The sequence below is a fragment of the Pelodiscus sinensis genome, chromosome 12 (genome assembly GCF_049634645.1).
Source record: "Pelodiscus sinensis isolate JC-2024 chromosome 12, ASM4963464v1, whole genome shotgun sequence".
NCBI lineage: Eukaryota > Metazoa > Chordata > Testudines > Trionychidae > Pelodiscus > Pelodiscus sinensis.
Window position 1 is genome coordinate 2243829 of NC_134722.1, and position 23056 is coordinate 2266884.

General features: G+C 67.6%; 1 protein-coding gene across 8 annotated transcripts; it reads right to left on the reverse strand.

Annotated features, from left to right (window-relative positions):
* Positions 1-3518: 3518 nt before the first annotated feature.
* DEF8 (differentially expressed in FDCP 8 homolog) lies at positions 3519-18057 on the reverse strand. 8 transcript variants are annotated; one of them, XM_075939808.1, is made up of 12 exons: positions 17667-17797; positions 13989-14114; positions 13082-13179; positions 12805-12954; positions 12016-12157; positions 11607-11771; positions 10835-10962; positions 10094-10207; positions 9752-9832; positions 7444-7584; positions 6993-7102; positions 3519-5739 (listed from the first exon to the last, which is right to left on the reverse strand). In XM_075939808.1, exons 2-12 carry the CDS (start codon positions 14101-14103, stop codon positions 5637-5639), a joined length of 1347 nt encoding a protein of 448 aa, XP_075795923.1. In that variant the 5' UTR covers positions 14104-14114; positions 17667-17797; the 3' UTR covers positions 3519-5636. The 8 variants fall into 8 exon arrangements, with proteins under 8 accessions (XP_075795923.1, XP_075795926.1, XP_075795922.1 ...); XM_075939811.1 differs by lacking the exon at positions 17667-17797 and adding an exon at positions 17011-17139 and having other exon boundaries at positions 12847-12954; XM_075939807.1 differs by lacking the exon at positions 17667-17797 and adding an exon at positions 17011-17139.
* Between the last annotated feature and the right edge of the window lie 4999 nt (positions 18058-23056).

The following is a 23056-nucleotide window of genomic DNA, read 5'->3' on the forward strand; positions in this document are numbered from 1 at the left end:
GCCCCCTGCCCCCCCTCCCAGCCCTGCTCCAGGTTGCCACCTCTCCCAGAACGGGCAGCGCCGCAGCTATCGATGTCTGGTCTGTCCAGTCCGGGAGAGTTGGCAGCCCCTTTCCCCCCATAGCTTGAGCCCCCCCCTCCTCTCCGGGGGGGGGGCACCGGTGCTGGCGGGAAAGTAGGGTCACCCCACCCTACAGCATAGGGATGGAGACCATATTTTCTGAACCAAAATTAGGCACCCATTAGCCACGCCCCCTGCCACAAGAAGCCCCACCCCTGGGGGTAGTACTCCTGGGGTCAAGAGGGACACCTGACCAGAAGTCAAGGGTGTCCTGTGACCCCTCTGAGAACAGCTCCTGTTGTCCTACCAATCCGGATGGGTTTGGCCCTCACCGGATGGACGGACGGACACACAACCATCCTGCAATTGCAGTCACCCAACTTGCATTGCATTAGCTCGGGGGGAGAGGCTGGGGGGACGTGTTCCCACTAAAATGTTCCTCCCATGAGTGGAGTGAATTTTGTCTTGTGCACCAATATTGAAGTCGTGCACTTGTTCAGACATGTGCCACTGTGGCACCCAAGTTATTAATAAATATCTTATAAACCTCTCCCCTTTCCTTCTGCTGCCATGTCTCCTCCCCTTGCTCCATCAGCTCCCCTGGTGCCTGCTGCTGTCCCTCCAGCCCACACCCTCCTCTGCTGTCCTGGCTCCTTTCCTTCTCATTCCCCTCAGCCCTTTGGGGACCTTTCCCCTCCCCATCCTCCTTGACCCCTGCACTCGCCCTTCTCTTCCCCTCGTGTCCTCACCTCTAGCCCCATTCTGATCATCTGTAGCTACCCCTCCCTTTACTCATCTGTCCTGTCTCTCCTTTGCCTTCTGGTGTCTGCCCTTCTACTTCACCCCCACAATCCCCTGGCACCTGCACCTTCCTGGTGTTTCCCCCCTTCCCGCCCTCTTTCTTCCTGGTGCCCATCCCCTCACCACCCTCTGCCCCAGTTCCTCATATACCCCTCTGTGCCCTCACATAACTTGCTCCACCCCTTCTTTCAACCCCTCTTCTGCCGGCATCCCCTCTCCTCTTCTTTCCTCTTGCCCCCTTCCCTCTCTTCTCCAGCATCACCCTGTCCCCTCTCCCCTCCCCCCCTCCCCGACACCTTCCCTCCCTTCCTGTCCTTCCCTCTCATTCTCTCCTCTTGTCCCCCCTTGTCTCTCCTCCACCCTGCCCTTTGGTGCCTGCCCCGCCCCGCCCCCCTCCCCTCAGCACAAGCTCCTTTCTCTCCTCATCCCACCTTCCTCTTACTTCTCCCCCTGCCCCTTCCCTCACCTTCTGCCTTCGACGTGGAGAGCAGTTTGTGGGGACTGGGGCCACAGTGCTATTTTTAGTACCACAGTCTGGCCCCAGAAGCCCCCACAGCCACAGCTGCTTCCAGGGCAGGACTACATGCTGGGACTGGAGCAGAGGCACCCATGGTTCTATTTTTAGTACCATGGTCCCAGTTCCTGCAGGTGGCCCAGAAGAGGCCCATCCCAGTGAGGCTGCCGTGGCCGGAATGCACCTAGTGCAGCTGCTGCTGCTTGACTCCACCTGGAGCCAGGACTACCTACGGGGACCGTGACCATGGTACTAAAAATAGCACCACAGGCAGCCTGTGCTGCAGTTCCAGCATCTGCCAAGCCCAAGTGCTCCTTGCCCCACAGTGCCCCAGCTGGGCTCCACAGAGCTCCTACTGGGGCTCCAAGGCGTGGCGGTCCAGGAGGAGGCAATGCCACTGGCCTGGGACCCAGCGTGGCAGAGGCAGTCCTGCAGGGGGAAGGAGGAGCCGCATGCCTCCAGAAACTGTCCTGGCTGCCCACTGGCAAAGCTCCAATGGAGCTGCCTACACACCCTGCTGGGATGAGGGGGGGAGGGGAAGAGAGGAAGGGGGAGGAGGCTGCTCCATTGTGCAAGGGGCAATTGCATGGAGCCATTTCTTGGTCGCAAGGGCTTTCCAGGACATTTCACTACTTGATGGGGCACCAGGACAGAGGATTTAAATTCGGGTCGGGACATATGGTCAGTGTATGTCTAGGGCCCCAGCATGGGTAGTGCCAGCCCTGTGACTCCCCCTGTATGCTGCACAGGGACAGCAGCATGCGGGAGCCCAACCAGCTTTCACTTCTGCCAAAACGCAGCAGGGAGCTGCCAGGGCCTGGGCTCACCCCACCACTGCACGCGCGGAGCACGAGCTTCCCTCCTCCCATCGGCCCAGGCTGGGGAAGCTCTGTCAGCGTGTCCCAACCCTGCTGAGTCAGGCTGTTCTTCCACTCCAAGAACAGGACTCCCTGCCCCCCAGTGCAACAGCTGAAGCAATGACACACCCAGCAGCAGCCTGTAACCTCAGTGACCCGCCTGACCACGCCCGCTGCCCACCGCTCCTCCTCCTACCACTGAGCAATGCCAGCGCTCCAAACGAGCACAGCTAGTGGTTTATTGGCTCATTACCCTTCCTGCCCCGGCTGCAGCCGCCCAGCTGTGGCGTAACCCCAGGCAAACTTCCCACGTTTGGTCTTTGTCATTTGCAGGTTCCACTTTCAATGGCGACTCCACCGCTGCAACATTTGTGGCCGGGGCCGCCCTCCCCCGCTGTGCGGCGTGCAGAGCTGCAGTGCCAGCTAAAGGGGTGTGCTCCCTGTGAAGTGAGCCCCGGACAGGCGAGCAGGCCTGGCCTGGAGTGAGGCTGTGGAGTCTCTAAGGCTACGTCTACACTGGCATCCTTTTCCGGAGATGCTTAAAACGGAACAGTTTTCTGTTTAAGTATTTCTGGAAAAAGCGCGTCTACATTGGCACGATGCTTTTCCGGAAAAGCACTTTTTCCCGGAAAAGCGTCAGTGCTTTTCTGGAAATTCAAGGGGCCAGTGTAGACAGCTGGCAAGTTATTCCGGAAAAGCGGCTGATTTTCCGGAATAAGTGGCCAGTGTAGACACAGCCAGTGGGTACGTCCACAGTGTGGCTGGAAATGTGCCTCCCACCCCAGCTAGACACATTAGCTCGGCTGGAGCTCCCTGCTAGAAACAGGGCGGACACGCCCTGGGAGCTGAAGGGCCTGTTCTCCGGTGACTAGTCCCAGCCCCATGAATGCTGCTGCTTTTAGCCATGTTTCTCAAGCAGAACTAGCTGGCTCTGCAGGCCCTGCCCCCAACAAGCCAGGACAGCCACACCTGCAGCCCGTGCGGCTTTTCAGGCTTCTGCAGGTGTGCACAGCAGCAGGCTGGGCAGGTGTACTCCACGCCGGGGCCATTTCAACCCACGCTCTGTTTCGAGGCAGGAGCGCAAAACACATGAATGCTGCCCGTCCTGCCCTTGCCCCGGGGACTGACGGAGGGAGGGGCCCGGAGAACACTTTCCTCTTTAGATGCTCTCCTGGCAAGATTAGGGACTTAAAGAAAACACCCCTCCCCCAGCTTCCCCGGAGCCTGCCATCCCAACAGCCACCCACCCAACGGCTTCTAAAAACCAAGAAATGCAAGTCGGAGGGTTGTGTAGCAAGGGTTGTTATTTCGACACAACCAGAACCAACGTACACGTCTGTGCAAAACTCAAAGTGCTCCGCTAGTGTTCCAGGATTGTTGCACACCCGCCCTGGCAGAATAGCCAGCGAAAATAAAACCAGGAAGAGACGTTTAAGGCAGCAGCTCACTGCTCGAGGCGGGTCCCCGCTCTGGTAGTTTGTTTTCACTAGAGACAAGGGCCAGCTTTCTCCAGAAAGGCAGAGCGGCTCTCCCCGGCCCTTTCTCCAAGCGGCCGCCTTTGGTCAGAGCCCAGGTCGGGAGCATCTCAGCCTGCAAGGGAAAGTTACAGACCCCCAAAGAGAGCGAGGAGCGAAGGGCTTGGCCCGGGAGGAGGACACCAAACCCCACGTATCCACCATCCGCTCTGGCACGGGACAAAGAGGAAGCGGGAAAGCAGCATCGCGCGCAGAGGCCGCGTTAATGCTCGTGTGGAGCGGTAGTGTTCCAATCTGTGACCGCCCTGGGGCAGGATGGGGGCAGGCCGCACACAGTTTTATCTGAGGACTATTGAGAGAGACATGAAACGAGCCAGTGAAAGCAGGGGAGAGAGGGGGGGCGTTAAAAAACCCTTGTAATAACCCAGAGTTTGCAAACAGCACACCCTGTGCACCAAGCAGAGGCGGCGGCCGGGGGCATGGAAACAGGCCACGACAGCCCCCCACAGGAGACTGGCTAAGGGGCAGAGGGGTGCTACCTCTGGCCCAGTGCGGCTCCCAGAGGGGCCTGAGAGCGCACAGCCCCTGCTGCAGAGGCGGCGTCTCCACGCCAATCCCCACTGAACAGACTCGAGGTCTAAGCTCTGCTGGCGGCAGCCTGCCCTTGGCACTGGGACTAGCAGAAAATCCCCTGCCCAGCCTGGCAAGCGGGTTAGCGCCTGCCTCTGGCTATCCACGGCATCTCCTGCACAGCCCCGGCCCGGGGGCAGCCCCAGGCAACCCGGCAGAGCCCAGCAGCAGCGGGAGTGGAAAGGCGGTTAGCACAAAGCCTGCTAGTTCTCACTCCCCCCAGGGCTCCCCAACCCTGCCCAGCATGCGGCCCTGCTCCCTCAGCTGCAGCAAAGGGCCCTCGAGGGCTCCCACCACTGCGCAAAGCCTGTGCCCTCCTTTGGGGGCCTGACGGCCTTGGCCTCTGAGCAGCACAGGAGGGTCCTGGGAAAGGGCCCGCAAGGAACGGCTCAGCTCCCAGCCCCAAGCTCGTTCCGGGTAAGCTCATTAAACAGCCAGAGGCAGCTCCTGCGCTCGGGGGGGAGCCGGAGGGCCTGGCCAGGCTCCCAGCAAGAAGCAGCAAGCTCCAGCGCACCCCCGGCATCGGAGCAGGGGACATGGCCTGGGGGCTCCGGCCTAGAACCGAGCGCAAAGCATCCCACCGGCACACACCTTCCCCACAGGCCCTCGCTCGAAGGGCCGGCCCAGCCCAGCCGGGGCTCAGTGACGCCGACAGACGGGGGCGTGACATGGACACTTGTCCCTGGGGGATCAGCCCGAGTCCCGCTCCCTGCACACCAGCCCCTCACCCGCTGGGCCACGGCCAGACAGCGCGAGGGAAGGCTCCCCGGAGCCGGCCCGGCTAACGGTGCCCGTTGGAGGCGAATGCACCAAGCTGAGCGCCCAGCGGCTGGCAGAGGGAGGCTGGCCCACAGCAGCCCTTCCTGGCCACGGCCAGGGCCACGGCCCTCCCCGCCCAGGCAGCGGCTGGAGCAGGACCCCACACATGGCACAGGCCAGGAGCAAATCACCAGCAAGTCGCAGAGCCCGGCCCCGGGGTGAGTCTCCCCGTCAGCAGCTCAGCGACACCAGAACCCTCCGCTCACCAGCCCACAACTCTGCTGCATGGCGCAGCCGCGAGGCCGAGCCGCCGGAGCCGGCAGCCCAGCCAGGGGCCCTCAGCAGCGCCTGCCCCCGTTCCACACAGCCCCAGGGCAGGCAGGTCTCAGAGCCGGGTCCACCCCCTCGGAGCTGCCTCCCAGCGCCAGGCCCCCTTCCTGGGGCCCGTTGCCTGCAGGGCGTCCGGCCCTCCCAGCCACGGGGAGCCCCTCTGGAAGGCCCCGTTCTCGCCAGTCTTCTTCGGCGCCGGGGTCCAGAGCCCTAGGCCTGATCCTCCGCACTGGGGCCTCGGAAGAGCGACTGCTTCCTCAGGCTGAGCCGGGCACACCGCGGGCAGGTGGTTGAGTTGTCGTAGTAGCAGTCCCTGGAGGTGGGGAGGGGGAGGCGGGTCACCCCGTCAGCCCAGCTGCCAGGGAACGCAGGCTCTGTGGGGCTGGGGCCTCGCCGGGCCCCTCTGCTGGCAAGGAGCTGCATGGCCCCCCGAATTCCCAGCCAGGCCCCCCCAGCGTTCCCAGCCAGCCCTCTCCCCCCAAATTCCCAGCCAGGCCCCCCCAGCGTTCCCAGCCGGCCCTCTCCCCCCAAATTCCTAGCCAGGCCCCCCCAGCGTTCCCAGCCGGCCCTCTCCCCCCAAATTCCCAGGCAGGCCTCCCCCCCCTAATTCCCAGCCAGCTCCCCCCAGCGTTCCCAGCCTGCTCTTTCCCCCCAAATTCCCAGCCAGGCCCCCCCAGCGTTCCCAGCCGGCCCTCTCCCCCCAAATTCCCAGGCAGGCCTCCCCCCCCTAATTCCCAGCCAGCCCCCCCCAGCGTTCCCAGCCTGCTCTTTCCCCCCAAATTCCTAGCCAGGCCTCCCCCCCAGTGTTCCCAGCCAGCCCTCTCCCCCCAAATTCCCAGCCAGGCCCCCCCAGCGTTCCCAGCCGGCCCTCTCCCCCCAAATTCCCAGCCAGGCCCCCCCAGCGTTCCCAGCCGGCCCTCTCCCCCCAAATTCCCAGGCAGGCCTCCCCCCCTAATTCCCAGCCAGCCCCCCCCAGCGTTCCCAGCCTGCTCTTTCCCCCCAAATTCCTAGCCAGGCCTCCCCCCCAGTGTTCCCAGCCAGCCCTCTCCCCCCAAATTCCCAGCCAGGCCCCCCCAGCGTTCCCAGCCGGCCCTCTCCCCCCAAATTCCCAGCCAGGCCCCCCCAGCGTTCCCAGCCGGCCCTCTCCCCCCAAATTCCCAGCCAGGCCCCCCCAGCGTTCCCAGCCGGCCCTCTCCCCCCAAATTCCCAGCCAGGCCCCCCCCCCAGCTCAGGGAGACCCAGAGCCTTTTTGCCTAGGGGCACAGCTGTAGCAGCATGTGAGCCACCTCCCCAGCAGACGGGCAGCTCCTGGGAGAGGGCACCATGCCAGGGACCCAGCCAGCGCCCCCTCCTCCGCACTGCAGAGCCGCAGGGTGCCAGCCTCAGGCCCGGCTTCCCCCTCCGCCAGCCACGTCCCGCTGAGCCGAGGGCGCGAACACCATGCCCGGGTGGCCCAGCAGATTCACCGCCCCCGGGACTGGGGCAGCTCAGTGCTGGGACCTTCCACCCTGGCTCTGCCTGCAAGCCCCCATTTCGTAGCCCTGCATCCCTCGGGGATCCCCCCACCTGTGGAAGACGGCGGAGCAGTCGGCGCACACCGAGGTGTGGCTGTCGAACGGGAAGAGCACGTCCCCTTCCTTGCAGAGCTCGCACACGAAGCCCTTCGCCTGGCACCGCTGCGGGCAAGAGGGAGGAGTCTCAGCCCCACGCCGGCCCCTTCTCGCTCCCCCCCAGCGCGAGAGCCAGCCCCCCCCACGGGGCGTCAGAGCCCTGCGGCCAGAGCACTGCCAGGCCCTGCTCCGCCAGCCCCGTGCGCCCGTCTCCCGCCTCCAGCCCACGGTGCCTTTCTGCCCCGGCTGACCCCTCCCGCTGCAGCCCTGGCTCTCCTAGGTGCTTTAGACACCGGAGCATTTGTCCACAAGCCAGGGACCGCGCGTAGGGCTAGGGGGAGCGGGAGGCTCCGGCCCCGGCTGCAGCCGCCCCAGAGTGGACGCAAAGCCGGGGGCCGGGCCCGCACCTCGCAGTCCAGCTTGATGTGCTTGGCGAAGAGGGTGTGGATCTCCGTCAGGGAGCAGCTGAGGCGCCCCGCGTGGATGTCCACCAGGTCCTGCAGCGAGTACATCTCGTCGTTCTCCACAAAGTGCTGCCGGTCCTGCAGCTGCAGGGGCAGAACCGTCACAGGCCGCTGCCCCACCCTGCCACGCCGGACACTGCCACGCCGGACACTGCCACGCCGGACACTGCCACGCCGGACACTGCCACGCCGGACACTGCCACGCCGGGCTCCTCCGTGGCTGGTGCAGCACCATGCGCTCGGGTCCCACCCGTCCCGGGGCGCCCGGGGCTCCTGCCCCGTAGGGACTCCACCTCACCCGCCGCGGGGCGCAGCCTCGGCACCCAGCTCAGTCTTCCGCGGGAGCAGGCCCTGAGCGGCCTGCAGCCCATGCCCAGGCCCAGCGGTTTGGGGCGGGGAGATCCCAGGGGTCCCGCCACGCCGTGGACTCTGCGCTCAGCTTGCCCCACGCTGACCCATGCGCTCCGGAGAGCACCGGGCCCAGCTGACTGCAGCCTGGGAACGGCTAACGGGTCTCTCACCCCCCAGCCACCCCTCCGGGCGGGCACTGCCAGGAGCTGCCCAGGCTACCGCCCGTCGCCTGGCACCAGTGGGGCACGGCTGGAAAGTTTGTACCATGCCAAGGAGAGGCACAAACAGCTTCAGCCTCCCAGGCGTTCAGCTCCCCCCCCCCCATGCTCATGCACACATGCCCCCCAACCTACCGTCCTGCACACACCGCCCCCCCGGACACTCCTCCGCCCCCCAACCTACCCTCCTGCACACACCGCCCCCCGGACACTCCTCCGCCCCCCAACCTACCCTCCTGCACACACCGCCCCCCCGGCCATTCCTCCGCCCCCCCCATGCTCATGCACACATGCCCCCCCAACCTACCCCCTGCACACACCGCCCCCCCGGACACTCCTCTGCCCCCCCATGCTCATGCACACATGCCCCCCCAACCTACCCCCTGCACACACCGCCCCCCCGGACACTCCTCTGCCCCCCCATGCTCATGCACACATGCCCCCCCAACCTACCCTCCTGCACACACCGCCCCCCCGGACACTCCTCTGCCCCCCCATGCTCATGCACACATGCCCCCCCAACCTACCCCCTGCACACACTGCCCCCCCAGCTACTCCTCCGCCCCCCAATGCTCATGCACACATGCCCCCCAACCTACCCCCATGCACATACCGCCCCCCCCGGCTACTCCTCCGCCCCCCCCATGCTCATGCACACATGCCCCCCCAACCTACCTCCTGCACACACCGCCCCCCGGCTACTCCTCCGCCCCCCAATGCTCATGCACACATGCCCCCCAACCTACCCCCATGCACATACCGCCCCCCCAGCTACTCCTCCGCCCCCCCCATGCTCATGCACACATGCCCCCCCAACCTACCCCCTGCACACACCGCCCCCCCGGCTACTCCTCCTCCCCCCAATGCTCATGCACACATGCCCCCCAACCTACCCCCTGCACACACCGCCCCCCCGGCTACTCCTCCTCCCCCCAATGCTCATGCACACATGCCCCCCAACCTACCCCCATGCACATACCGCCCCCCTGGCTACTCCTCCGCCCCCCAATGCTCATGCACACATGTCCTCCCCAACCTACCCCCATGCACATACCGCCCCCCCGGCTACTCCTCCGCCCCCCATGCTCATGCACACATGTCCTCCCCAACCTACCCCCATGCACACACCGCCCCCCTGGCTACTCCTCCGCCCCCCAATGCTCATGCACACATGTCCTCCCCAACCTACCCCCATGCACATACCGCCCCCCTGGCTACTCCTCCGCCCCCCAATGCTCATGCACACATGCCCCCCAACCTACCTCCATGCACATACCGCCCCCCTGGCTACTCCTCCGCCCCCCAATGCTCATGCACACATGTCCTCCCCAACCTACCCCCATGCACATACCGCCCCCCTGGCTACTCCTCCGCCCCCCAATGCTCATGCACACATGTCCTCCCCAACCTACCCCCATGCACATACCGCCCCCCTGGCTACTCCTCCGCCCCCCAATGCTCATGCACACATGTCCTCCCCAACCTACCCCCATGCACATACCGCCCCCCCGGCTACTCCTCCGCCCCCCATGCTCATGCACACATGCCCCCCAACCTACCCCCATGCACACACCGCCCCCCCGGCTACTCCTCCGCCCCCCATGCTCATGCACACATGCCCCCCAACCTACCCCCATGCACACACCGCCCCTCTGGCCACTCCTCCGCCCCCCCAGCCGTACCTGAAGCAGCAGACGCGCCTCCATGGCCTCTCTGCAGGTGATGAAGTAGGGCTTCATGAGCAGGATATCCTGGCGCAGCTTCTGCAGGGAGGGGGCAGACGGGCTCAGGGCCTAGGGCATCCAGGCCCCTCCTGGGCGTGTGCGAGGTCCCGGCGGGCGCGGGGCAGGGGGGAAGTCGGCCGAGCGAGCACAATTCTGCTCCCGGCGGCCCAGGCCACAGCAGCGCTGGGATCCCCGCACACTCCCCTCCGCGGGGGAAGGACACGCTCCCGAGCCGGGGCTGGGGACGGGAGTAGGGCCACAGCCCCGAGCCGGCCACGCCGGGCAGCCGTGGGCACTCACCCGGATCTCCACCAGCTCCTCCACGTAGTTAAAGAGCAGGGGGTTGATTTCCCGCAGCCTGAGCACCGGCCGCGACACCATCAGGGCGAGGTAACGCATGCTGCAGCGGGAGACCTGGGGCCGGAGAACACGGCGCCTGCTGTTACCCGGTGCCAGGGGGCAGCCCCGCCCTGCGTCCGCGGAGCTCTGCTGGCACCCGAGCCAGCGGCAGGGGCACGCCGCTTGCCAGCCGCGGGTCTGGGCGTCCGTCACCTGACAGCAGCACACAGGGTGGGCAGATGCCACGCAGGCCCACGGTGGCCTCTCCCACGGGGGCCTCTCCCCCGCTGCCACGCTGGCCCACGGGGGCCTCTCCCCAGCTGCCACGCGGGATGCCATGCGGGCCCCTACCCAGATACCACGCGGGCCCATGGGGCACAAGGGCCAGGAGTCCGCATGCCAAGCAGCTGTTCTAGTAGGCAAAGGAGATGCCCAAGTGCCGGGCCGGGCTGTTGCTGAGGGAACCAGGCTGGGCCCTGCGCGGTACCTGAAGCCCATCTCTCTCGGGTCACCAGGGAGCCACCTCACGTTTCCATGAGCCCGGCCCAGCCGGGGCTCGTACCACAGGCCACAGACAGGGACTCGCTTCGGTCTCCGCCCGCCCAGCGGAAGGCTCCCTGCCCCGCAGCCTGCGCCCGGCTGGGCTGAGGGCTGCTGGCCCGTGGCCCATCCCCGGCATTGCCCCCGCGCCGGGCGGCTCACCTTGCGGGGCTCGAAGTCCCAGTTGTGGATGGCGCGGGCCGGGATGGTGGCCAGGTCGTTCCAGTGACAGTTGCTGCAGTAGTACAGGCCGGTGTAGTCGCACTGCCTGGCCTCGCTGGGCACGCCCCCTGCACAGGCCACGGCGTCACGGCCCGCCCGGAACAGCCCCACGCCCCCCCACGGGGCTCTCTGCTCCCACCCGCCTGTGGGCAGCTTCCCTGCTGCTCTTTAGCCTGCGAGGCTGCAGAGCCCTCCCGACAGGCCCTGAGCCCTGTGCCTGGGGGGGCCGGGCTCCCCCTCTGCACGTGGGGAAACTGAGGCTCAGAGAGGGGAAGTGACTCACCCATGAGCGCACAGTGAGTCAGGATGGAGCCACATGCCCCGACGCCTCCTCCCCATATCTCTGCTGTCATCACCTCCCATGCCTTGTGCTTCCTGCACCCCACACCCTAGAGCAGCCTCCCGCCCGGTTCCACCCCAGGGATGCCAAGAGGGGGCTGAGCACAGGTCTGGGAGCCAGGAACCCCCGAGAGTGAATCCCAACGGAGCCCTGCTCCCTCTGCGGCTCCTGCACCGCCCTGTGCCACAGCAGCCCACGCACAAGCCAGGGTGACCCCCAATGTGCTGGCTGTGGGTGCACAGGCCCCAGGGTGCCCCAGAGCTCCCCTTCGGCAGGAGGGGCCCGAGGAGCTGGGGCCCGGTGCCAGGCACATGCTTGTGGCAGCCGCGAGGGTTAAGGGCTCGTCCGGCCCTGGCGCGCGGGCGGCCTTACGGAGGGAGATGGGCGCCCGGCACTCGGCGCAGCGGTAGTCCTGGCTGTCCAGGCCCGTCTCGGGACAGATGTTCAGCTCGTACTCGGCCTGGTGGCTGACCTTGGACCGCACGCAGGGCTTGGTGATGAGGTTCAGGCACTTGCTGTGACAGCGATAGTAGCACCCTGCGGAGGACACGGCCCAGAGGGAGTCACCCGCCCGGCCCTCGCCACACCCGCAGGGCGCGCAGGACGCCCCGGCCCGCAGGAGGGCAGCGGAGAAGCGACTGGGGCCTTCGCGCCCTCAGGGCCCTGCTGCAGGCCCAGGTGTCTGGCCGAGCCGGCCGCCCCCTCCCGCTGGGGACCTGCCGCCTCCCCTCAGCTCTGCGCGAGAGGGCAGCTCCGGGGCCGGGGGGGGCGGGGGGCGCACCTGTGCAGGTGTACCAGGTCTGGATCAGCCCCCAGATGATGGCGCTGCACTTGTCACAGGTCTGCTTGACGCTCTTGCTCTTCTCCTTGTAGAAGCGATGCTCCAGCAGCACCCGGAGGTTGGGCTCCTCCTCGCTGGGGTCCTGCAGCCAGGCAGACGCCAGGGCCGGGCTGAGCCTGGGAGACGGTCGCCCCCGGCGCCGAGAGCCCGGCCACTGCCGCGTGCGGGACCCGCTCATCCCCTGCAGGCCGGGGCAGCCGGGCACTGCTTGGCAGGGAGCCCCAGTAGCCAGGGGAGGGGACCCCTGAGCTTGGCTACTTGGTCTGGCTGCTCTGAGCCCACAGAGCCACTAAAACAGACCAGAGACCAGCCTCCAGCCCGCTGCAGCTCTTGCCCCAGCCCAGCCCCCACCCCCACACACCCTCTCCAGCCCCCACCCCCTCCCCAGCCCGTCTCCAGCCCCCACCCCCCCACTCCCTCTCCAGCCCCCACCCCCCCACTCCCTCCCCAGCCTGTCTCCAGCCCGCCCCCCCTTACTCCCTCCCCAGCCTGTCTCCAGCCCGCACCTCCCCGCTCCCACCCCCCACTCCCTCCCCAGCCTGTCTCCAGCCCGCCCCCCCACCCCCACCCCTTACTCCCTCCCCAGCCTGTCTCCAGCCCCCACCCCCTCCCTCTCCAGCCCCCACCCCCCTCCCTCCCCAGCTCCCACCCCCCACTCCCTCCCCAGCCTGTCTCCAGCCCGCCCCCCCACCCCCTACTCCCTCCCCAGCCCCCGCCCCCAGCTCCCACCTTCAGCTCCTGGAGTTTCAGGCGCAGGTGGATGAGCCTCACCACAGCGTCCTTCTGCTTCTCCGAGTGCTCGGGGAGCTCCAGGATGGCCTGCTTGCACTCCTCGATGGCCTGCCGCAGCTGCTGGATGTCGGAGGCCAGGAACAGGCCCTGCAGGCAAGGAACAGCAAAGCCAGTGAGCAGGGCCCAGGCACACGCCCTGCCCTACGCCGGGCACGCAAACGTCCCAGCTGCCCCTGCCGGCCCCCCCAGGAGCTCCCGCCCCCCTGCCACTCACCACAGGGCGGGAGAAGTGGTCCTCCGCCAGCCCCAAGTCCATCACGCGCTCTGAGCACTGGAACGCGGGGTCCCCGGGGGACAGCCCCAGCAGCACGTCTGCAACAAGCAGAGCCACAGGGAGAGGGGAGGGAGCCGTCGGCCTGGGGAGAGCCGGGAAACAGCCCCCCACCCCCGAGGGGGACTCGGCCCTGATGCAGGGCCAGGCTTTCCCCCGCAGAACGTGGGCACCGGTGCCCGCAGAGCCCCACAGCGCCGAACAGCAAGGGACAGCCCTAGGCACCAGGCCCGAGGGGCGGCAGCACTTAGCCCCTCCCAGCAGTGCGCCCCAAACCCTGGTGCCACAGGAGAGGGGTCACGCCAGGGCCACCTCTGCAGAGAGCTGCCCCACTGAACACCCTAGGGCCGGACACAGGAGAGCTCAGATACGCCTGCCCAGCCCGCACCCTGGGGGGCTCCGCCGCCAGGCTCAGCGCCCCGACACGCCGGGAAAGCGCTTCCCTGTCTGGCCTCGCGGCCTCCCAGGCTCAGGGCTTCACGGCTCCCACGCGGTCACCGGGCCAGGCACCGGTGGGCACACGAGCCGGCCTTCGAACCAGGAGCTCCTGGAGCCAGGGCCGCCTTTCCGGGAACCTCCCCTTATCGGGGAGAACCTAGCGTCTGCTCCCCTCCTCTCCGGGAAAGCCCCCCAGACAACGGCCCCCCGGTCGCTGGCCGCCCAGGGATGGGCCGGAGATTGGCTCGCAAAGACCTGGCGGGGGAGGGCTGGGCTGTGGGGGGGCCCCCGCCCCGAGGCTGTGGCGCTCTCAGCTCCCCGGGACAGCCCCATCCCTGGCCACTGCCTGCTCCCCAGCAGCAGGGCCCGTGCAGCCCCCTTCCCCAGCGTGGGCGAGGGAGCCCCCACTCACCTCGGCAAGGGGGGTCGTCCCCAGCCTCCTGGACATGCTGGCCTTGCCCCAGCTGCTTGTCGAAGGGGTTGAGGTGGGCCTGGCGAAACCGGGCCAGCTTCTCATCATATTCCATAGCAGGCCAACCTGCCGGGAGCACGCAGAGGTGAAGGGAGCAGCGGGCCCCGGCGGCTCACCCCTCTCGGCCTGCGATGCCCGACCCTTCCCGCCCACGCGGCCCAGGCGCCTGCCCCTGGGAACTGGGGGCTCACTTCTCCCCACTGCTGCGCAGCGTCACCCCCGGCCACTCGGCTCCACGGGCTCCGTGCTCCACGGCAGAGGAGGTGGAAAAACCCGTCTCTCCTGGGTCACCGGGACAGGTCGTAACCAAGCCAGCCAGGCCCGAGAGCCCGGTGCCCCGTCATTGCAGCCGCCCCGCCTGGCTCATGCACACGCGTGCTCCCAGGTCCCCACCCAGCTCAGGGCAGGACACAGCATATGCCCCTAACGCTCCAGACACCCCGATGTGTTCACTTCCCTCGGGCAGCAGAGATGAAATGTCCAGGCCAGAGAATGGAACCCAATCCCCCCAGCCCAGTCTGGCGCTTCACCCACTAGGCCAGCCTGCCTTGGAATGGCCAGGTCTGCACGCCAAAGCCTGATGCAGCTGGGGGGGAAATCCACCCCCCGCACGCCACAGTGAAGGCGACCCAGCCCCAGCGTGCGGCACAGGAGGCCGGCAGAATGCTCCCATCGGCCTGGCTCCTGCCCCTCGGGGAGGCGGGTTAGGCATGCCGAGGGGCGATTCATGTGCCCACCAGCCCCCGCTCACCCAGAAACCCCCCCGTGGTTGACGAGACGCGTCCGTGGGCGTCTTCTCCCTGGGCAGGCCCCGGCTGCTGGCGGCCTGGGAGGGGCTCAGCCCAGCAACCGACAACCCGACACAGTGGGGGCTCGTTAACCCCTCAGTGTGCTGGACTGAACGAGTCCCCTCTCCACTGCCACTGCCCGGACGGGTGCCAGCCCCCGAGCTCACTGTGTCAGGAGCAGCACAGTCCGCAGGCAATGCACCCACCCCCCCGGGCGCGGCGTGTCCCACCTGGATACAGGGCACCACCGTCCTGCCTCCACGGGGCTCAGCCCCATGTGCCTTCCCTGCTCCTGGTGGCCCTGGCCACTTCCGGCCTTCGCTGGGATCAGTCGTGAGCGCCTAACTCACGTGGAGACATCCCCCCGCCTCCTCTTCAGGATTCCCCTCGGCTGCCCGGGACTACCGGCCAGCTGCGTGGGGTGGGGGGACAAGGTTGCGTGTAGGGAATGGCCAAGAGGACTCGGAGCAGCCGGGCCAGGATGGTGCCAGATGCAGCATATGGGGGCACCAGTGGGCACTTACGAATCAGCCGCTGGGCTACACGGCATCGGCCCGGTGTGCCTCGCTGGCGTAGGGATGGAATTTCAGAGATACAAGCTCTATGGGTGAAACCCCTCGTGTAGCCTCGGTTCTGCGCGTGACACATGCTTACTAGGACAGCTCGTGCCCTGGACAGGGGGTGAGCTACAACCGTACGAGCGACTCGGGGCTGTACCGATGACACTGACCTCCTGCTAAGCGGCACACCCGCTGTGCTGGCACAAACCCTTTGAGTTTGTCCACGTGTCCAAGAACTGAAGGATTTGCCCTCCTGCCGGGGATTCTGTCCTGCCAGGTTTGTCCAGCATCAGCTGCTGGTGAGTGCGGAGCCGAGCACGCTGCCGGCGCTACAGTCGTAAGAACGCCGTTTGCCAAGGGAACCGCCTGACCAGGTGCCAACAATTCTAGCGTGATCCGGTTCACGCCCCAGTTCTCCCACAGTAGCCCAACAGCCAAAGGGGGGTGCAAAGGCAGGAGAGCTGCGTTCCCTGTAGTCAGGCCACAACGGGGACCGTTTCTGACCCCATCCGCTACCAAGAGATGCTGTCGGGAGCAGCCTGGCGCCGGCGTTAACGCAGCCAACACAAGGCAGCCAGGCTGACGCTTTCCCTGAGCCTAGGACCACGCGCCCAGAGCAGCTCGATTTCCCAAGCCGCTCCCTTGGCATCCGACACCCAAACAAGTCAGCGTCCAGATCGCAGGAGTCCGAGTCCCCTTGGGCAGCCCCGCGGGGAGCACTGAGGCAGCCGTGCCTGGCTCGGGACGAGGAGACGTTCCGTTAGCCGCAGGCAGGACCCTGCCCTGCAAGCTGGGGGGTTGATTCGCCGCAGCGAGCAGGCCCGCTCGGTTCCGGGGAGCGTAGCAGCAAGGTCGAGGCCCCCAGGAAAAGCAGCTCCGGCTCCTCCACAGAAAGCTCTTGAAACACACCAGCAGCGGAGCCTAAGTCACCCTCACCCAGCGCCCGGGGACAGCGGGGGGGGGTCCCCCAATGCCGGGCTGCGCTCTCCACCGACAGTGAATGGGGTGGGGTGTTGACTGGTTCCGGGGTGGGGCTTTTAGGACAGCTGCTGGGACCCCGCTGTGCGCACCCCCAAATAAACCACCCCAAGAGACTGCCCCTCCCCCCGCGCTCCCAGGGCCCTGGTGGACCCACAAAGGCTCCGCATGCCCAGGGCTCCGCAGCACAAGGACGCTCCCCCGCCCCCCGAGCAAGGGCGTCTGCAGACGGGAGAAGGGGGGCGGTAGAAGGGAAAGCCCTCCCTCCACTGTCCCCAGTCCGCAGCTGGGGCCGGGGAGCAGATTCCTGCAGGAGCCCGGGCCCAGACGCCACGGAGATGGGCGCAGCAGGGTCGGCCGGATCCCCACTCCCAACCTTCCCCGGGCGGCACCCGGTCCGGCGGGGGCGCCCGGCACCCCCCGGCTGCCGGGCTGATCCCGGGCTAGAGCCACGCGCGCCTCGCCCCCTCCCCACGGAGACCCCGGGCCAGGAGGGCTTGCGGGTGCGGGGGGGGGGGGGTCCCCAGCGCCCCAGCCCCCGCACAGCGCCCCCATCCGGCCCCGCAGACGCCCGTCCACTGGGAGGCTGCAGCCTGGGCGGGGGCTGCCGGCCCGGGCTCCCCGCCCGGCTCTCACCTGCTCATGGCCCGCCGGCTCCGCAGCGCGCCCGGCTGCTCCTGCTACATTGTAGCGAGACGGGCGGGCCGGGCCGGGCCGCAGCCGGCGGCAGAGGAGCCGCTGCTGCCCCCGCAGGCCGGGCGGACCGCGAGCCCTCCCGCTGCGGGCAGCCCAGGCCCGTCCCCGCTGCCCTGCGGGTGCTGGGAGCCACCAGCCAAGCGGCGCCCCGCGTGTTTCCCCACCGAGACCGGGCCCGGTGCTGCCCAGCGGGTTGCAGCGCCCAGTGGCGGCCATGTACCTGCAGGGCTGCCAGGCCCAGCTCCCCCTCTCTCTTGCAAGGGGAGCCAGGCCCCTGCGCCTGCCCTCACCCCTTCCCCCTGGCAGCCGCCCGGTCCCCAGAGAGCCCCCCTCCACTTGCTCCCTGGCCCCGGCCTCCCGCTACAACTCTGGGCCCCGCTGGCCGGTCCCCTCTCCGAGTCGCAGCCCTGCAGCCCGCGGGACCAGCCCGGGGGCAGTGGCGGCCTCTCCTCCCTCGCCACGGGCCGGGGGGCTCAGGCTCTGGGGCACGGCGGGCCTAGCGCGAGGCCTCGGTGCCCACGGGGGGGCGGGCGGCGTGTGCTGCTGTTAGACCCTAGGCTGCCCCAGCACCACGCGGCGTTTTGCAAGTTACTAACCCGGCTCCCCCGGAGACGTTTTACCCAGAACCGGGCCCGGGTTTGCAAAGCAGCTCGCGAGCCAAGGGCTGAGCACGGGTCCATCTGGCCTCCCAGCGCCTTCCGCTGCCCGTCCAGGCACCTCTCCGGGAGCGGCACAGGGCTGTCCGGCTCTCCCAGCGCCCCGCTTAGTCGCCCGTTACCAGCTGGGGTCTCTGCTCCTCCTTCCTCCAGCAGTATCGCGGCCGCCTGGCCCTTCTGGGACCGGGCCTGCTCTCCAGCCGCACGGGGCGCAGAGCGGGAGAGTGGCAGGGAGGTGAGCAGGCTGGGCCGGGCTGTTCCCAGTTCATCCTGCTCGCTGGCTTGGGAATACTGATGCCCCACAATCCAGGGATGTAGCTGGGCTCCACTCACACAGAGAAGCAGTGGGGGGGGGGGGGTAATGTTGCGGTGCTTCCCCCTACTGGTTTTTATTGGAACTGCTCCACTGTGTCCTAGGCCAGATGCGGTGACCTCACGGGAAGATTCTCCTTTATGCTGGGGCCCTGGAGGGGTAAAGCTCCGAGTTCCAGCCCCCTGTGCCGCGAATCCGGAGACCCCAGAGAGCGGCCTAGCGCCAAAGGAGCAGCCTGTGTGTTTGCAGGGGGGTACTCACACTGCTCCGCCTCCTGCCAGGCATGGCCCCTTTGCGCCTGGTCGCCCTGGCCCATGCACACAGACACAGAGGGCAGCTCTTCCCTCACCCCACGCCCGTGCCCTGCCAGGTTGCAGCGGGCAAAGCAGGCTCTGGGGGGAAGAGACAGCTCAGCCAGACAAGCTTTCGGCTTCTCCTAGCCCCGCGTCCCCACTCCTGGAGGAGGCAGGTGACAGTGTCGGAGGCTGACACACAGCCGGGCGGCTCGCGCTCTCTGCCACAGCCTCACTGGCCAGCCCGGGGACCCCTGGCCCAGCAGTAAAGCAGGCCAAGCCGTGCGGAGCTGCCAGCTGGGCGCATTGTGGGAATCACAGCAGCAGAGCGGCACTAGAGAAACATCGCGCTGGTCCATTGCTCTTCTGGGGTGCCTGCCTGGCAGCCTAAGGGCCAGCCCCCCCTCCCCTCCCCGCTGCTGTGAGCCTCTCCCACTCGCCCTCAGATGCACCCCCTCCCGGCTCCCCCCACTGGCTGGCTCCTGTCACCGCCTGCAATAAACCCGGATTTCCTGGCGTGCCCCTTCTCTGGGACCCCCCAGCATCTCCCTCCATCACTTGTCTGCCTGCTGCTCCAGCCAGCTCCCCTGGCACTTTCTGCTTGTGTCTACTGACCGTCTTCCCCAAGTCACCTGCAAAGCGCCCCCCGCCTCTCTCGAGGCCCCCCGCTGTACCGTCTGCGGCAGGCGGCCACGGGCCACAGCCAGGGCCAGCCCGGGGGCTGCAGTCAAAGCTCATGTTTATTTCTGGCTTTGGACCATATTTCGCCTCGCTGCCTGGGAAACGAGGCAGCCAGCGTGACCGTGCCCCCCTCCCCCAGCGCCTCCCCCTGCCTCCCTTCTCCTCCTGTAAGACGGGGAGCGATTCCTGCTGCCGTTCAGGGTGAGGGCCCCGGTGCAGCGCTCTTGGGGGGCCGCCCGGCCGCGGTGAAGGGTGCTGGGTGGAGCTGGCTCTCTCCCCCAGGAGGGTCCCACATTCACACGGGTGTAGCAGCAGTTCCCGAGTGTGCGCACAAAGGCACCTTGGCCACATGGGTGCACCACTCACCCCACCTCTGCCCCACTGGCAGTCCCACACACTGGGGCCCTCGCTGGGTCCCCGCTGCCGCCCAGGGGCCTGGCTTAGCTGGCCTGACTGCCCCCGGCAGTGCACAACCAAGCCCCTTGCTCCCCACTTGCAGTCAGACTGGGGAGAGCCAGCGGCACGGGCACCGGCCCTGTCTGCAGGAGCGGGCCAGGGGCCGGAGCCAGGCTGCACAGGGCAAGGAAACTGCAGACAATCCCCAGCCCCTTTTTGGCTGCTAATGGCCCTCCTGGCCTGTCCTCCAGCTGGGCGTGGCTCGTGGCGGCCAGCATTCCTCCTCCAAGGCCATGCTCCAGCTGGGAGGGCCCAGCACACCGCGTGGGGGGGCGTGCTCTGAGGTGGGAGCTGATGGCGGGTGTGGAGAAGCGCCGACCCACGTTTTATCTTCGTGCAGCTGTCAGCCCCAGGGAGCAAAGGCGGGAGCCCTGCCCGGGAGGCCCGAGGTGAAGGGTGTGACATAGTGGGGGGGCTGTCTCCTCTTGTGGCCTGGGTCCACGCTGGTTGGCCCTTCACTGGCTGCTGCGTGGGCTGTGGGTGACCCCTACTGGCCTGTGTGTGTAAGCACGGCCCAGCGGGGGGGGGGGGGGGGGGGGGAGAGGGTCGCCCCTGAGCACCCATAGACAATGGCCAGTGGAGGTTTCTCACCTGACCAGGGGGAGGGGTTTAAACAAAGGAAGGGGGGTGGCTACCTGGGGGAGGTGTGTTCCGGGGCTTTGAGAAGGGCAGTCTGGGCTGGGCAAACATGAAGAGAAGGGACTAAGTCAAGTACTGGGGGCTGAGGGGCCTGGGTCCCCCCCCCCCAGGGGTCTGGGGCTGCCGGCCCCTCGCTCCGATGTCCACGTGGAACCGGGCCGTGCGGTACCTCGGAGAAGCAGTAACCCCCCCCGTTCCACTGGCCGGCGCAGTCACATCATGCTGCGGCCGGGGGTGCAGGGTCGGTGTCTCCGATGCGCCGTCACAAAGGACGGGTTGGAACAGTGCCAGGGAGAATACAACTCAGGGGTTGTGCCTTGCTGCCCACCCCGTGGCCAGCCCACACTGCAGTGGGCTCGGCGGGTGGAACCTGGGCTCTGGGCCAGGGAGACTCCCAGGGACCAGCTGGGCACTGCCCCACACCAGGTCAGGGCCGTGTGTGACGGGGGCTCCGCACCACAGGGCCCCCCCATGCCATGCACACAGGGAAGTTGGGGCTATGCCGAGGAAGGCAGCATCTGCTGGCTGCTCCACAAAGCTTTGTCTGCCCCTCCCCCCCGGAGGGCACTGATCCCTTCACCCCCTGGCAAAGCGGCCTGGCACCTCGCACCAGGATGGGCCCCTGCCAGCCTCATGCCTTCCCTTCTGTTGCATCCAGCCTGGCCCCAGCAGGGAGACGTGGGCCGGGAAGGGCTGCCCCACGGTCGGGCACAGGGTGGGGTCACCCAGGAGCTGGCCTGTCTGGGGAGCAGGGGGGATGCGTTGGGGCAGGGTCGGGAGCCAAAGCTGCTGGTCAGGTGTTCAGTGCCACACTCTGCAGCTGGGGGAGACCCCTTCCCTGCCACTCCTGCAGCTTCCCCAGGCCCCACTCAGGCAGCGGCCGGGAACAGGGCGAGGGTCCCACCCGTGGGCAGGCAGCTAGTGCAGCACCCAGACCCTGCTTGGCAGGCACACTCCTCCCGCCGGGAGAGCCAGGCCAGCCGCTCCCCTGGGGCAAGGGCCTGGCCCTGGCCCTTTGCCCCGGGCAGCCGGCACTGTCTGGCCTGCGCAGGGCAGGGCAAAGAGATGCCCATTGCAAGCCAATTAGCTAACGAGTTTTAACACCCTGGTGCAGGCAGCCTCCCCCCAGCCCACTCCGGAGCTGGGATGGGCCCAGAGCCACCAGGGTGTTCAAGCAGCTGCAGGGGGGGGGGGGGAGGGCGCCTTGGAAAGGGGGCAGGATAGTCGTGAGCGGATGGCCCCTGGCAGAGGCTGGGACAAGCCAGGCCCTAGAGCAGCGGGGCCAGCAGCGAGGCTGTGGGGCGGGAGAGCAGAGGGTTTCTACATCAGCGCATTGGGAAGGGGCCCTGCCAGGAGACCTGGCACAGGCCGGACACAGGAGTGACACCCTCCCCCCGCCAGGCTGCATGGTGGCTGGGAACTGGCTCCAGTCCCTGGCTCCAGGAGCTGTCTGAGGCTTCTGCCCCGGGAGCCCTGAGCAGCCAGGGCGAGACCTGTAGGACAGGGACCCCCCAGCCAGTGAAGGCTACAGGCCGAAAGGCGACGGGCTCCCTCCCCGTTGCCCCAGCTACCCACTGCGCATCTGCTACCCCCAGCCCAGCCCTCCCACCAGAATCCCCCTTGAATGAGTACCCAAGAGCCCAGATCCCTCCCTGTCCCCCAGGTAGCTCCTGGCAGCTGGAGTGTTGCCCGGGTTAGAACTTGGGCACCAGAGCTGCTCGTGCTCCTGCCCTGGGTGGTCCCTGCCCCTCACACGGGGCCACAGTGGGAGCCACCGGAAGCCCCTGGCCCTGCATCCTGGCAGGGACAAGGGAGGACGAAGGGCTGGACACAACGGTGCCAGATGCCCTGCGATGGAGCCCAGTGCCCTGCGATGGAGGACCTGGATGCGGAGCAGGAGGGGTTTGCAGTGGACCGGGGGGGTCTGGGATACCTGGGCACTGAAGGCCTTGCCAATTTGCCCCAATCCCGCTGCCACCCCACTGCAGAGCCTCCTGCGCCCCAGGCCACGGCCTCAGGGAGGCACCCGTCTCCCCTCCCAGCCCACCTGTCCTCACCACTCCCCAAGGGCTGGCCTAGCCCGCCGCAGGGCAGGACCCGCTCACGTGCATTGGGCTGAGCTCTACGGCCGACAGGGCGGGTCCACCCTTCCTCAGCCCTGGCAGGCGCTGCAAGATTCCCACCCTGGTGCGGAACAGCGCCCTCGGGACGGGATGGGGTCACACCGGGCAGCCTGCAAAGTCTGACCCCCGGCGGAGCGGGGAACTCCTCCCTCCCACGGCGGGATTCCCTCCGCCCACGCGTGGCCAGCCCGCTGCACGGCCCACATCACCTGCCACCTAGCAGGTCGCACACAGCCACAGCCACTGGGGGAGGGGTTCAAGTGGGGATGGCCTGAGCCTGGACAGTCCAGTTCCCCAGCTGCTGGAGACCTGCCTCTGGGGGAGTTGGACTGCGGAGCCCCAGGGCCTGAACTAGCTGGGGCAGGGCTCTCGACACCCGCTCTGGGGCCTTTGGTCCTGCCCCCCGTGCTAGTGCGGGCCCCAGGCAGGGCTCTGGGGCGTCAGGGCAAGCAGACGGTCGCCGCCGACTCCAGTGCTCGGCTGCAGGGAGGAGCAGCCCTGCGGAGCCCCGGCTGGCCCCAGGCCCAGCTCATGCACGTCAGCCCTGAGGCTGTTTAGGAGCCGTGTCCAGGGCAGCTCCAAAGGCTCTGCCCAGACAGACTCAGGCAGGAGTTCCATGCCGCCAATGCCCCCCCACCCCCGACTCCCATCAGGCACCCAAACCCCTCGTGGTCCCCCCGCAATCAAATCAACATGCTGCTCCAGGCATGGAGAAGACAGCCTCCCCCCCCCCACCCCGAGCAGCATGGCCATGCTCCCTCCCAGCCCGTCGGACGCCCTCTGCCACGTCCCGGGGCTGGCGCGAGGAAGGGCTCGCACCGGAGG